Source organism: Erpetoichthys calabaricus, chromosome 13, assembly GCF_900747795.2.
Source record: "Erpetoichthys calabaricus chromosome 13, fErpCal1.3, whole genome shotgun sequence".
Taxonomy (NCBI): Eukaryota; Metazoa; Chordata; class Cladistia; order Polypteriformes; family Polypteridae; genus Erpetoichthys; species Erpetoichthys calabaricus.
In genome coordinates this window covers 145,180,576-145,196,082 of record NC_041406.2, presented here as the reverse complement: position 1 = coordinate 145,196,082, position 15,507 = coordinate 145,180,576, and the positions used below count along the sequence as shown (strand labels likewise).

The 15,507-nt window shown below is 42.9% G+C and overlaps 1 protein-coding gene across 1 annotated transcript in view; it reads left to right on the top strand.

The window, feature by feature from the left end:
• Positions 1-15,507, top strand: part of pkhd1l1.1 (PKHD1 like 1, tandem duplicate 1) — a 148,318-nt gene that overhangs the window by 83,807 nt on the left and 49,004 nt on the right. Inside the window, exons 49-54 of the mRNA XM_028790902.2 lie at positions 1,099-2,128; positions 4,525-4,719; positions 8,704-8,855; positions 9,191-9,350; positions 13,009-13,174; positions 14,736-14,824. Coding sequence (XP_028646735.2) covers positions 1,099-2,128; positions 4,525-4,719; positions 8,704-8,855; positions 9,191-9,350; positions 13,009-13,174; positions 14,736-14,824 — 1,792 coding nt within the window. The remainder of the gene's footprint in view (positions 1-1,098; positions 2,129-4,524; positions 4,720-8,703; positions 8,856-9,190; positions 9,351-13,008; positions 13,175-14,735; positions 14,825-15,507) is intronic.

Sequence of the window (15,507 nt, the reverse complement as noted above, 5' to 3'; positions counted from 1 at the left end):
TAAATAATATTTTGGACTGTTTCGTCTGTGATTGTTAGCTTTTACACTGGCTGCTAGTTTGGAGCTCCCGTCATTAGGCAAAGGAACCCTTTGCTTTGAGGAGTCACCTGAAGAGAAGGGTGTCCAGAGAAATGAAACGAGAAAGTCATACAAAGCCAGAAACACAAACCTCAAAAGACCTGCATCAGATGTCCCAGCTCCAGCTCCAAACCCTTAACCCTCACACTAAGACGTTGTTCAGAAGCAAATCCAAAAGCTGGACGTCTGAAGTTGTGCGCAGCCCTCTTTAATTGTGATCACTGATATTTATTGATAACTTTTTGTGCTCGTTTTATCAATTGTGTAGGCCTATTATAGAACTAACTCTGGGTTTTGTAGTAGAGTGAATCCAAATCTTTGGTTTATTTTTGTGTTTTATGCCTCCTGACATTCTATCACGACGCCATTTTGTTTTCATCGACGCTCTAAGAACATTCTGTTGATTGTTTCCAATGAAAACTCGTCTCAGAATTTTGTGGGACGCTCTCAAGATAACGAGTGTTGGTATTAAGGTCATTCTTTTTTATTCCAAGGTATCCGCACTTGAAGGATAACAGATCCGTTCTTTGTGATAATTCAACTTACCTTTTGCACTCATTGTTTGACTCAGAAGTTTTCATTCATGATTTGAACTTTGATGAACGATCTCACCAATTCCCAGTTTGGACCTCGGCCCGAATCTTGTGGTCATTTTTCATCTTCTGTCTCTCTCTTTTGACTGAACACTTTAAAATGACATAACCTATTGGTCACATGACAGGCAACCAGTCTAGCAACTGTAAACAACACAGCCAGATCCATGCTAGGACTGACACGGAATGGCAGCAACCACACTGATACCACATCAGAATAATTATTAAAATGATCAATCACCAGGAAAGCATATATAATAATTCCAAAATTTATTAAACCGATTATTGAAATTTCAAAAGTCCAGATTCATTGCAGAGTAAAAAAGTGACCTCCACATGGAGAAGGTGCTAACAGTAGTGTAGTGTTTTTGTTTCATTTCATGAGCAGAATTCTTGATGCTGACTAACTGGTTGTCCATCCCTGCAGGTATTTCATGCCGGGCAAGCCTTCAGACTTGGGCGTTATCCGATCCATTGGCACCTCATGGGAGACATTAACTTTAAGTCTTATGTCCGAGGCTGTGGTATCCATCAGACGTATAACAGAGCGGTCACGATCCACAATACACATCATCTGCTGGTCGAGAAGAATGTCATCTACGATATCATGGGTGGAGCGTTCTTCATTGAAGATGGCATCGAGACAGGAAACATTCTCCAGTACAACCTGGCTGTGTTTGTCAAGCAGAGCACCAGCCTTCTGAATGATGACGTGACTCCAGCAGGGTACTGGGTGACCAACCCGAACAACACAGTCCGCCACAACGCAGCAGCTGGTGGAACTCACTTTGGGTTCTGGTACAGAATGCACAATAACCCCGATGGACCATCCTATACCCCCAACGTCTGCCAAAAGAGGGTGCCACTTGGGCAATTTTACAATAACACTGTCCATTCTCAAGGGTGGTATGGAATTTGGATTTTTCAGGAATATTTTCCGATGCAGCAAGGCTCCTGTTACTTGAACGCCCCCCAGCCAGCAGTTTTTGATTCACTGACGACTTGGAACTCTCAGAAAGGAGCCGAGTGGGTGAATGGTGGAGCTCTGCAGTTTAAAAATTTTGTGGTTGTAAATAACGAACTCGCTGGGATTGAAATGAAACGAATTTTGTCTTCCTATGTGAAAGGCTGGGGTGAAACGAGTGGCGCCATGATTATGAATGCCACTGTGGTCGGACACTTGGACCAGCTTGGTCTTGGCCCTAACCACTGCTCTACCAGAGGAATCGTTCTTCCATTTGATGAAGGACTCACTGTGGAAGCAATCAATTTTGTCAACTTTGACCGCTCGGGCTGTGCTGCCATTGGCGTGACATCGATTGATGGAACTTGTACTGACAGATGTGGAGGCTGGAGCGCAAGATTTAGTGGCGTTCAGTATTCTAATGCCACCAACAAGGCTGGCTTCAGATGGGAACATGAAGTGGTTCTGGTTGACAATGATGGGACACTTACAGGTAACTCTCTTTTAATTATCGTTAATTATCATTATTTTGTATCAACACCAACTGGTACCATAAGGCCAAATGGTCCTAGACAGCTGACACATAACAACAAAAGGATTGTTAGCTGAGCAAACACAAAGAGTAGGATGAATTACAAAGGGAGATAAACACAGATAAGAACCAGGCAATGGTGAGCTGTCCTATCATCTGGTGCTTCCTTTCCTTTATGGATACCCAGTTCTCAACGTATTAATAAGATTCAAGTTAAACACTGAGATTGATTTGGATACAGTTGCAAGAAAACGTAAATGAACCCTTTGGAACTTCCTGGATTCCTTCATTGATTTCTAATAAAGTGTGGTCTGATCTTCTCACAAACTGGCTAAACTAATAACACACAAACCGATGGACTTCTCATGTCTTTATTGAGCACAATGAGTCGTCATTCACAGTGCAGGCTGAGAAAATGTTAGTGCCCCCTTGTTTTGAATAACTTGCAGATCCTCCTTTAGCAGCAACAAACCTCTAGCAAACATTTCCTTCCAAAAGGCTGAGGATGCATTTTGGGCCATTCCTCCTTACAAATCTGTTTCAGTTCATCAACGTTTCTGGGTTACCTTGATAGCAAAGCCCTCTTCAGGTCATACCAAAGAATCTCAAACGGGTTAAGGTCAGAGCTCTGACTTGGCCATTCCTCTTATCAACAATTGTTTAGCTGATTTACTTGTGCTCTTTGGGTTGTTGTCCTGTTGCAACAGCCAATATGTCTTAAGTTTGAGATCACGGATTGCTGCCCTTGCATTTGCTTGAACCAAATGACTGCTGTTACTTCGTTTATGTCACTCAGGTGACATTCGATCAAAGATTTGTGGGGAGGGAGGTTTGTCTCCATCAAGCTTTGAGCACTGAGTGTCATGAACTAGGAGTGCCAAGCACTAAACAGTTCCAAAGCATGTAGTTCCACAAACATCCAATAATGCCCACTAGAGGGGGATATCACCATCAAACCCTGGCTAGTAATAAGAGCAAACGTCTAATCTTTATACAATCAAAGACTTATTCCTCACAAAAAAGTATTCCAATCACAAAGAAGCTCCATGCAGCATAAAGGTGAAATGGAATGGCCTGTAATGAAAGCAATCCAAGTCGAACAAAGTCCCAGTACAGAATCCAAACAGCAAGAAGGTCAAAGTTCCAAAAGATACAAAAGGCACAAGTGAGAAGTCAAGCAAAATGACCCTTTTTATTGGCTAACTAAAAACATTACAACATGCAAGGCCCCTTCTTCAGGCGAGATGTATTACATCTTTTCTACTGAGGACCATGGCCTCAGATTTGGAGGTGCTGATCATCATACATGCCGCTTCACGCTCAGTCGCATGTAAATAATATACATTTAAAAAATCGAATATTACAGGCAGTAATGGGCATAATATACACTAGTAAGGCCTCGTCTAGATTTTTAAATCAATTTAATGGCTCCTTGATAATACAAGGTCTCAGTTTCTGTCAAAAACTTGAACATCTCTGGGTGACCCTGAACCTTAGAATGGCAGTGCATATCTGATTATTGAACACCCCTTCGGTAGGGTGCGGGTGGACAGTTTCCAGAACTGCATATTTCAGGTCAGTGCAAAGATGTTCAACCTCCATGAAATGAAAAACCTCAATGAAAAAACAGTGTGTTGGATTTTTCACCTGCTCTTATGTTCATTTTATGTTCTACGGTTCATGTTTTGACCTTGCAGAACATGGTTGGGCTTCATAACCTGGAGGACAAGTGCTTGGTAATAAATCACTGCAGATGAATTACCATCTGATCTATAAGGTGCGGTAAAAGTGCATTTTGGAGTAACTACTGAATTGCCTTTCCATACATTGCTCCAACAAGTACACTTCATCCATGGAACGTGTCCATCCTTAAGAAAGGCGTCATTTTGTTGTGAGCAATTGAGTGTGATGTGAAGAGTACTGACTACAAGGTCACGGGCATTACAGTTGAGTGCAAATTGCAAAAGTGCTGGGATCTAAAAAGACGGGTTACGACCAAGTAGAGCTTTTATTTTGTTTGTTTGTTTGTTTCATTCCTTGTCAGAAGACCAACCTCTGAATCCTAGTCATGCTATCTAGTAAGGGTATCCATCCCATGGCAGTACACCTCTGTCAGTCTTAACATTAGAGATCTCCATTTTTAACCAGTGGAGGTGTATGCCAACACCATGACTTTTTACTAGACGTGCTGGGTTCCATTGCTGTCTGACATTGTTGGACCTTCTAACAGTACTGGTCTATTTAGAACTGATGAAGACCTGAGGCCCTTTTGCTTTCCTGGGCCACATGTGACACCCACAGAAAGAGAGATGTGTTTTTCACTTCTTATATTATTGAAACATTTTATTTTCTGTTAGGAAATGCCAACTACAAGGTGGTCGCCCAAAGTGCCCTGCTGGATCCTGCGCACTGTGCTCCTCCGACACCTGAATGGAGTGCGGGCTTCCCGGGCTCAGTATGTGACTCCACGGTCTCCTTCCATCGCCTGGCGTTTGGCAATGCTTTACCTTCATCGCTTTTTGGAAAGAACGCCATCCTGACTGATGATTACGGTAATGTGTTGATGAATCCTGTTGTCCACTCCGATCTCATCAGTACCAGCTGTGAGCTACATGTGACCAGACAAAGTGAATATGTCCTGGTAATTGATGAGACAATGTGCACTATCAGCTCTTATCTCTCAATGAATAGGTCTGCTAGCATTCTACTTTGGACAGACCATCCTCTTCATTTTAGGGACAGACACTTCAAGGATGTTCCTTCCATATTTACAGTAAGAGTCCGAGATTTACACATCTTAGTTAGACAGATGCAAGTTCAGTAACAGAGCAGACAACAGAAGCACCAAAGTGAGTAGGAAATAGATTAGAAACAAATGAAGCATAATGAAAACTTTAGAATTTTATGCATTAAGTAACTCTGAAGTTTGATAAGTGAAAAATCTGTCTGATCTGTCATGATCTTTATCAAAATTGCATTACTTTACATTGTTACATTCAATCAAGGAGACGTGAGGGTGTACACATCACTGCACTTCCATCAAACCTTTATGAAGAATAATAAATGATCATCGTAAAGAAGAGATGAGGTGCCAACTTAGCACCCCAGCATTAGTGGCAGGAAGGTAGCAACAAAAATGAAAGCAATGGGGTGAAAACCAAAATGCTTCTTAGACGCTCCATAAGTTTGAAAAGCTTGCAGGTTTGAAGGTTTCACCAAGCTGATTTTGAACTGAACATCGAGTTCCGGTTTTCAGGTTGTTCACATCTTCTGGTTACTGGAAGCAGCAAGACTTAAAAGAAGAGAGATGGAAGTGATGTCAGTGGTCCTCTGGACATTCATGTCTGGATCTAAAGGGGAACAGTGAGAAGTGTCACCCTAATTTCATTCCAGGTCTTGCTTTGCCTTATCAGTGACACACCGCTGTCCCCTAGACTTGTGTCTGTGACAAACTCTTCAACTTTTTATTAGACTCCTAAGGCACCGGCCGCTCCATTTATAGTGAAGTGATAAATGCTGACTGTAAAAGAGTGATGACAAACTGATGGGACTGAGGATGACCACAAATCTCCCCTTCCTTTCACTGGCAGTAATTAAGGGATCCTGCATATAGGAACAGAGAACTTTCTGGAATATTAATGGCGTACTCATGAACTGGACTGGTTGTTTTAAGCTCAGGTCTGTGAACTGGTAGAAAGCAATGTAGGATAGAAAGAGACGGTTATGACTCTGAACCTTAAAGGGGCATCTTTCTTTGAACCCCACCTTATTGACCCCCCCTTGCAATATATGATGATGACCCCTGGTAGGTTGTCAAAAGCTTAGAAATCAAAAAACTATTTTAAGATACGCGACTCATTTACTCCCTTTGTGGATTTCTAGCTACAAATATGCAAATCTTATCAAAGACCTTCACTTCCATATATACAATATCTATGTATATATATGTATGTTGCATAGTTTACTGTCAAATAAAGCAAAAAGTACTCGACACGTGTTTCACCCTCATTTAGGCTCATCAGGCATACACACTCTACTGCTCCCCTCTCAGGGATCGAACCTCGCCCGTCAGCGTCAGAGACGAAGCCCCTTTAAGCTCTTTGCATTATTTGACAGTAAACTATGCAACATTCCATGATCTGCTTCTCGCAACTGAAAGAGGGCACCTAGGCAGATGTTTGCCGAATGGCACACCAACCACAAGCGTTACCTGGTAGGTAACCACCCACACAGTTCAGGTTGTCGAGACTCAGACTATGAATGCAATGAATATATGTATGTGTATATATGTTTATTAGTGAACCAAAGAGGCTTAGGCATTAGAATTGTTGGAGTGCCAGCCTAGCCAATTCCATTTTAATAAGAGAATTGTTCAAAATAAGCAGTGTATGGGAGAGGTGTTATATACAGTAAGTAAAATGTAATAATATTATTATTATTACCCTGGGTCTTTACACAAAAAAAGTACTCAGTGCTTCTTTCTCATACTCAGGGCTTCTCTAATTTAGAAATCCAAGACAACCTCCCTGTTTGTGTACGCCTGGCTGGGGGCGGGGCTAGGGGTTGTCTCCAGGCAATGGCTCCACCCTGTAGAAGCTGCTCCTCCTCCTGCCTGGGAGTGGTATTGCTTTGGAGGATCCCCAAATGTGCATGTGTGACACTGTTTGTGTGTGTGCGTGTGCATGTGTGTATTTATATAATACACATACTGTACACACACGGGCGGCACGGTGGCGCAGTGGTAGTGCTGCTGCCTCGCAGTTAGGAGACCCGTCTGGGTTCGCTTCCCTGGTCCTCCCTGCGTGGAGTTTGCATGTTCTCCCCGTGTCTGCGTAGGTTTCCTCCCACAGTCCAAAGACATGCAGGTTAGGTGGATTGGTGATTCTGAATTGGCCCTAGTGTGTGCTTGGTATGTGGGTGTGTTTGTGTGTGTCCTGTGGTGGGTTGGCACCCTGCCCAGGATTGGTTCCCTGCCTTGTGCCCTGTGTTGGCTGGGATTGGCTCCAGCAAACCCCCGTGACCCTGTGTTCGGATTCAGTGGGTTGGAAAATGGATGGATGGATGGATGTACACACACTACCAGTCAAAAGATTTACAACACCTAATAAATCATTTCAAATGCAGTGAATGACCTGAAATGGTGAAAAGGTAAGTTTTTAGGTAATCAGCAGAAGTTGGGACCCCCTGTGTAAATAGTTTTCTTAAACTTGTAAGGCTTCATTGACTTTCTCTGTTTCAGAACATCTGTAGGTTGTAAACTATTAGTTGTTAACTGATGAAATTTCTGAATATTCTGGAATTTCGTTTTTCCCAATTTGTAACTAAACTTTAAAGTTAAACCTCTGGCAATTTACTGCTTACCTTTTCACCATTTTAGGTGTGTATATATATATATATATATATATATATATATATATATATTGCATAGTTTACTGTCAAATAATGCAAAGAGTACGCGAAACATGTTTCACCCTAATTCTGGTCTCATCAGGCATACACACTCACTGCACCCCTCTTGGGGATCGAACCTCGGACGTCAGGTGGGAAGCCTCTTTATGTTGCGCCACGCCGTGTGGTCCGTTTATTTGACAGCATGTAGATCGGGGTAATTACATTCATGACATTAGTAGTCTGAAACACAATCTGATTGAATGGGTGGTTACCTACCAGGTAACGCTTGTGGTTGGTCTGCAAGTCGGCAAACATCTGCCATGGTGCCCTCTTCAGTTGCAAGAAGCAGATCATAGAATGTTGCATAGTTTACTGTCAAATAATGCAAAGAGTATGCGACACGTGTTTCGCCACAAGCGTTATCTGGTAGGTAACCACCCATACAATCAGATTGTGATTCAGACTATGAATGTCATGAATGTAATATATATATATATATATATATATATATATATGCAGTGTATATGTATACAGTATGTTGTCACACACGTGCACATGGGGAGCAGCAACAGGTCTTCAGTAAGGTACCCATGCCAACCGAAAGGCCTGAGGGACAGCAGCGGGTAACAGTTCCTTCTTTCACACCCAAAGACTGGAGCACAAGTCTCAGGATGAACTCTGATATCCCTTCTGGTTTTGCCCTATAAGTCTCTCGTCTTTTCAACCTCTGGGGTTATTTAGGGAACGGGGCATCGGAAGTGAGCATTTCAGTGGTATCCTGCATCTGAAGAGTACAGAGCTCCAAGGAGGAAACCTTTGAGGAAAGAAAGTCTCTGAAAGACTTTAGCTATAGAGTACAAAGGGTGTGAGAATTCTGAGTTGGACCTTTGGACTTTTTTCATTTTTTGTCCTGTTAAATGGCAATCCTGGTTGGTCCTCAATCCTTCACAATCTCTCTCCCGTTTCTTATCTTACGATGTCTGTATAAGCTGATTTCTGTCTGTCTGGCAGGTACGCCCTGCATTCAGCATTAATGTCTGTGATGCCCCATCTGTTGGAATATATGTTGTAATGCATTGTGCTACTGTACGTCTCTGTTCACAGCTGTAATCACACCTTCTCATGTAACTCTTGTGTATCTTCAGGGAGCAGCGTAGTTCCTTTCTTGCCAAAACGTTTGACCTACAAACCTGGCTGGATGGCTTTGATCCCCAATGGCAAAACCTTCAACTGGTATTTCCAGAATGCCGGCCAAATTACAAACATCTCCTATCTTGCCACTTTCTATGGGTTCAAGGTATGTTAGTTTGCATTTGACATTTTTCCAGTTGATGCTCTTGTTTCAGGCTGATAAACGTCGGTGCCTGTGTTCCTGTATACCATTTAAAAACCCTCAGCTTGTCTCAGTTGCACAAGTCAAAAGCTGAATGAGACGTCTTCTGATTAAAACAATAAATTAAGTTTCATTTCCGGTCCTCTTTATGTAGTTCTGGATTCACCCCACTGTCTGCTTTTTGCTTTGTTGGAATTCATTTGGAGCGTCCACATTTGTTTTTGGTTGTCAGCCATCACCGACAGCCAGGACTCTTCTACTTCTGTTAAAATGTTTTTGCTTCTGTTCTTGTTTGGCAGAGTCCGGATTTTGTGATCATCTCCCACAATTTTACTCAGCGTCCAGATATGTTCAACATTGTGGACACCAGGAACGAGTCGAGCCATCCTCTGAACTCGAGTTCGAATGTCAACGGAGACTGGTATTTTAACGACAATACCACAACCCTTACTTACCTAAGTATGTTGACAATGCCATGATCTGGAATTTAATCAAATTTTTAATTTTAAATCTAATTGAATTGTTTTGTACAGATTATAGAGTTCCTTCTTGATCTTTATGCGTTCATTTTGGTTTTTTATTCTATGCCGAGAATTCATTTTTTTATATTGTTTTTTCCATAGATGACTGTTGGTGAACGTTATAACATTCTACCATTCCCCCACAGCACTATTGTTGTGCGCTGCACTTTGAATCGTAGTTTCAATGACAGTCATTCACCGCGTGCCCACCATGTGTGACATCACCAGAAGAATCACTCAGAAGTCGGCACACACATCCCTTTCGATTACGAGAGTAGGATTTGGGACAGTGACACTGGGCCATTCTCTTTTTCTCTAATTCTTTTCTAGTATACAACTTTTCTTTTGTTATTGTGAGCTTGGAAAGGAAGGTGAGAAGGCCGACTTGCAGTTCACTGTAGTCGCTGTGGTGCGTCAGTAAGAACACAGGAACTAATCCAACCATTGCAGGAACATCCATCCATCCATCCATTTTCCAACCTGCTGAATCCGAACACAGGGTCACAGGGGTCTGCTGGAGCCAATCCCAGCCAACACAGGGCACAAGGCAGGAACCAATCCTGGGCAGGGTGCCAACCCACCGCAGGACACACACACACACACACCCACACACCAAGCACACACAAGGGCCAATTTAGAATCGCCAATCCACCTAACCTGCATGTCTTTGGACTGTGGGAGAAAACCGGAATGCCCAGAGGAAACCCATGCAGACACGGGGAGAACATGCAAACTCCACGCAGGGAGGACCCAGGAAGTGAACCCAGGTCCCCAAACTGCGAGGCAGCAGTGCTACCCACTGCACCACCATGCCGCCTGCAGGAACATCCATCCATCTATCCATCCATCCATTTTCCAACGTGCTGAATCCGAACACAGGGTCGCAGGGGTCTGCCGGAGCCAATCCTAGCCAGCACAGGGCGCAAGGCAGGAAACAATCCCGGGCAGGGTGCCAGCCCACTACAGTGCAGGAACATTCATTGCTTTAATGTTGACATGCCAGAAATACGCATGAGGTACAACAACTGTACAGGTAGGTTCAGGTAGGTGAGAGCGTGTGTGATTTTAACAAGGCAAACAACCAAATAAAACATTTAGTACATATTGTATATAAATCTTGTTTCACGATGCAATACATAAAACATCCAATAGATGGCACTCTAGCGACACACTATCAACATAAGGCATTTGCAAATACGACCTCAATGCGGCAATGTAACAGGTTTATATCCATATTAATACACAACATCCCTTAAAGATTTAATGCAATATCCCAATAATTTACCGGCTGGGTCTACTGTATATTAAACAGAGTTTAAACATCCTCTATTTTATCAAATGATATTTATGGTAATATGCCCTGCGGTGGGTTTGTTTCCTGCCTTGTGCCCTGTGTTGGCTGGGATTGGCTCCAGCAGACCCCCGTGACCCTGTGGTTAGGATATAGCGGGTTGGATAATGGATGGATGGATGGATTTATGCCAATAATAAACACTAAGTTATGTAAAATATTAACATGACTATTAATTCAGAACAGTTTCCTTTCTGACGTTTAACACTTAACTTCTAAACATGTACATAAGAACTTACACTTGGTCAACAAACGCAGAAACTTAAACCTTCTCTAGCGTCTCCAGTAGATTGGGCTTTCACGTGGTACGTCTCTCAAACTCACCTGCTCTCTGCGACTTTCAGGTGACTGTCCCTCAGCGCCTTAAAGACCCACCAGCCTTTTTTACGTTGCGCATTTTGATCTTGACGTCTGATCAGTTTTTTTGGCTCCATCCACAGCTCGGTTTCTTGACTACTTCTCGTCTCCCAAACCCTTTCACTAAAAAGTGTATCATCTCTCCTCGAGTCAGAACATACATACTTACATTTTATATTTTATTTATTTCCAGTTGATTTTACAGCAAAGCTTCAAGTTACTCAAAGTTCCACTTTCTACAAACTAGTCTCCAGGGCTTGGTGCCCTTGGGCTGTGACAGCACTGTCACTCTTCACTCCCGTCCCCGTTTGGTAAAACAACACAAAAGTAGGGAGAAAACAAAAAAAAATGAAGTAAATGGGATAAAAAATCATCACATCAATAACAGGCCGTCACCATCAAATTATTGAGATCACATTTAAACAAAACAGAACTTGCTGCACTTGTTGGCCACACGACTTCAAGACACTCGAAGGAGGAAGAATGAGCTTTCAAGTTTGTCGCAGAGGACAAATGCATCCATTGTGACGCATTTTAGGAACTCCTCTCAACTTAGCTGCTTAGACCGGCCATTCTCAAACCACCCTTCTCCCTGTAACACTGGAAAGCCGAGGTCTAATCTAATCGAATTACGCAGTAGGTTATTTCTGTGGGAACTGGAGGTTTATCAAAGTAGTGCTTTTAACAAATACACGTGGCTGAGCAAACCCACTTCCGTCAGTGGATTCGTCAAGCTGGAGTGCAGACTCTGTAAGACTCATTCCATCGACTCGCCCTTCATGTCGTCAGTAGGTCTGGCCACCGCGTGACAGAAAAGCAAACCTCTCACCAGATGTCTGCTTATCCTTTGTGATGAAAATCGGACTCCGAAACAACAAAAAAAGAGTTGGGGACCGTCCCCGTATAATGTCTAAAGGACATGTCCAAATTCGGATCAAAGTACTGTACAGTAATTGGACAATGTACATGAGAAAAGTTGACGGTTTTATACAGTGAGAAAATGGCGGATGGAAATGCGTTGGCAGGAGATGACGTCATAGCTGTCAGACCGAAGTGACGTCATCTTTAGAAGCCGGAAGTGGTGTCACGGTGAGGGTTGTCGGAAGTGACGTTGTCCTTGGGAGTCAGAGGAGGAAGTGACGATTGGCTGCCATCTCAGACACCTGGAAGTACGGAAGATACTTTATATTTCTTCTTTTTGTCTGACGGGAGAGAGACAGAGAGGCGTTAGTACCGCATATCAACCCCCTGTCTGGCGATATTTCACTCTCGGCGACTGACTCCCAAGCATGCGTGTCTGACACCTTCTTAGAGCTGGACAAACGGCTTCCTCCTCAGTTGCCTCAGGCTTCCGCACCTAAGTATGCCTTTGTGACTTTATCAGAGTTTTTCTTTTAGTTGGTTACGATTTCCCGCTCACCGTGTAACTTGCTGTCCTGACAATTCATTTTTTTTTTGCTTTTTCCTCCATTTTTAAACATCTCTTCAAATTTAATCGGGTTTTAAACTGGCAAAGTCAGGGAAGTACACAAGGTCTTACTTTGAAAAAGAAAGCACGGAAGTCCATACTTCAGCTGAAAATTGCTTGTAACGTATCGCTTGGCACAAGTCTGTGATTTGGAACACAACTAATCCTATAAACTGATTTGGTGTGCGCGTCTCCCTTTCTTGTCACTGAGGTCGCACGGTTATGACTGCAGATGCCCCACAGTCCGAGCTACAAGTGAGGTGACACTGGCGCAAGGGCATCACAGCCTTGTCCTTAATAGTGTGATGATGGGAGTCACTCAGGCTTATTTGTAAAATCGATTTCTTATAACTTACTAGTTTCCATTATTGAACGAAAGAAAAAAACTCAACTGTGAACTCTGTGTACATGTCATTGCAGTGTCTGGCACACAGAATCCTCGGAAAAGGCGCGACACCAGTGTGGACCCATCGGTGGTGGACATTAATGTGAGGTTCAACGTTTACAGCTGCTTCTTCAAGAACTGCAATCCCCCCATTCCCCCCACAGTGGCACCACTCCCGGAGACAAGACCTGGCAATTTTGAGTTTGTATTTCTTTCTTTCTTCTTGTGATTTTCATCGGGTCCCTGTTAGGACTGAACCCTGGGGAGTAGGCGGCTCCATCCTGTTATGATCACACATTTTCAAAACGATATTGTGAGAATTCCAGCTGGGCTGCTGAATCATGAGACCCACAGAAATTCCACATCTGAAGTGTGCTTTTGAGCCGTAACAAAATGTCAAATTTAGGTTTTGCTGCATTTTGTCCTTTTTCTCGGGTGCCGACATTTTGTGGATCTGGTTGCCATGTTGTGTCCTCCAGTTGCTGGGGTCGTGTTCATAAAGGTCGTGACCCTGACCTCATGAGATCAGGGGTTTACAGTTTGGCTCGAGTGGCCGTGTGTTTACAGGTCAGCCTTAAGTCGCTGCACACAAGTCTTGTTTTTGATATTTCCCATTTCATGAATTCTTGCTCCTGCCCTTTCGATGATGAATTTTTGAATATGTTTTAGTTTTGACAAAAAAAAAAATCTTTTGTGTCTTCCCATTTCTTGTTTTCTTGTTCTCGGTTCAACGCTCTCAGTTTGCTAGAAAGAAAGGAATTATCTTCTGTCTCCGAACTCGACTAGCTTTTTGACTTTGCATTTCTCCCAGTCCTACATTAAGACTGCAGGGCCGTATACAGACGGACTTTTGAAATTTTAAATGACCAGGAAATGAAAGTCTTTCAAACAGGGAGTCCAGAAGGACAGCCGCAAAGGAGTTCATGCATGTTAATAGAACCGTACATTTACATGATTATTACGTGATTACAAACGAATGCCTTGCTGCACCTAATGACCGTTTACAAATAGGAAATAAAAGATGAAGAGAATCCACTTACAAGGTGTGTCGTGTCCTTTGTAGAGCAAAATGAAGTACAAACTTAAGTGACTGCAGTTAAGACCAGGGGACTTGATGAGCCGAGGTGGACAGCTTGTGTAATAGCTGTAATCCGTATGCTGGACCATTGCCCAGCTGGTAAGCCGTAACAGCAGGACAGCATGGAAGGAGGCGTAACCCAGCTGGCATAGTGCTGGATTATTATTCCCACTCAAAGAGGATGGAACGGGGGAGGTAGCATTCCACTGGGGTGGACCCAGTTTTGGATACCTGCAGGGATACATGGGAGTTGAAGTCCTGAGGGAGATCCCTGTTGGAGTCCTTGGGTGCCACCAGAGGACGCAGCAGGGAGAAGGACTCTCTGTTTCAGAAGCCTTCTGTCTGACAGGAAGTGTTTTCATCGGGCTAGGCCCCGGTACCTGACATAGTCCCGAGTCTAACGTAAAAGCAAGCCGTCCACCCACCTCCAGTTGAGTTGGAGCCGGGAGGCTGAAGGCAAAGCTCACCTGGAGAAGGAAAACGAGGACCGGTACTTGGACAATTTAGAGTGGACTGTGGAAAAGGTACTTTGTTAAATAAAAACGTTTATTTTGCACCCGGAACTGTTTTGGTGTGGTGTATCAGTGACACCCCCTGTCCTTCACAATGCCTTTATTGTTTCATTTGGACTTTACACCTCTTTTACCACCCTAATCAAGCGATGCTTCCTCCTCTTTTGTTTAGCTTGTGGTCCAATAACTCGTTCTGGACGTCTTCGGCTGAGAACAACTACACGGTCCCCAAAGAAGGTGCCGATGTCGTGATTCCGGAAGGTATTTTATGGCACTTTGATTCTTTTAAATACGTACATTAATGCTTTTTTTAGTTTGGTTTGGTTTTAGATAGATAGATAGATAGATAGATAGATAGATAGATAGATAGATAGATAGATAGATAGATAGATAGATAGATAGATAGATAGATAGATAGATAGATAGATAGATAGATAGATAGATAGATAGATAGATAGATAGATAGATAGATAGATAGATAGATAGATAGATAGATAGATAGATAGATAGATACTTTTTTAGTGAGGGCCTTTAGGGTTTCTTCTTGGGCAGCACCTGAATTTCTTCCTAATTATGTCTTAAATGATTTGCTCTTTGTTAATGGTGCTCTATGTAACCTTTCTAAGCTTCCATTCACCTGCTGCACATCAGCTTTGTAATTTATATTAAAGTAAGGCTGCACTTTTCTAAGTGGAGGGCCATGTCCAGATCTGGCACCTGTTTCTAACTTGGCTATTCTAAAGGGGATTCAGAAGGTCTTCAGACCCCATCACTTTTTCACATTTCATGCTGTTGCACCCTTGTGCTAAAATCATCTCAATTAATTTTTCTCCCTACATCAAACAACACTCAATACCCCCGAATGACAAAGGGAAACCAGGAATTGAGGAATTTCTACAAATTTATTACAAAAAAATAAATATCCCAGTTTTCAGACATTTTAC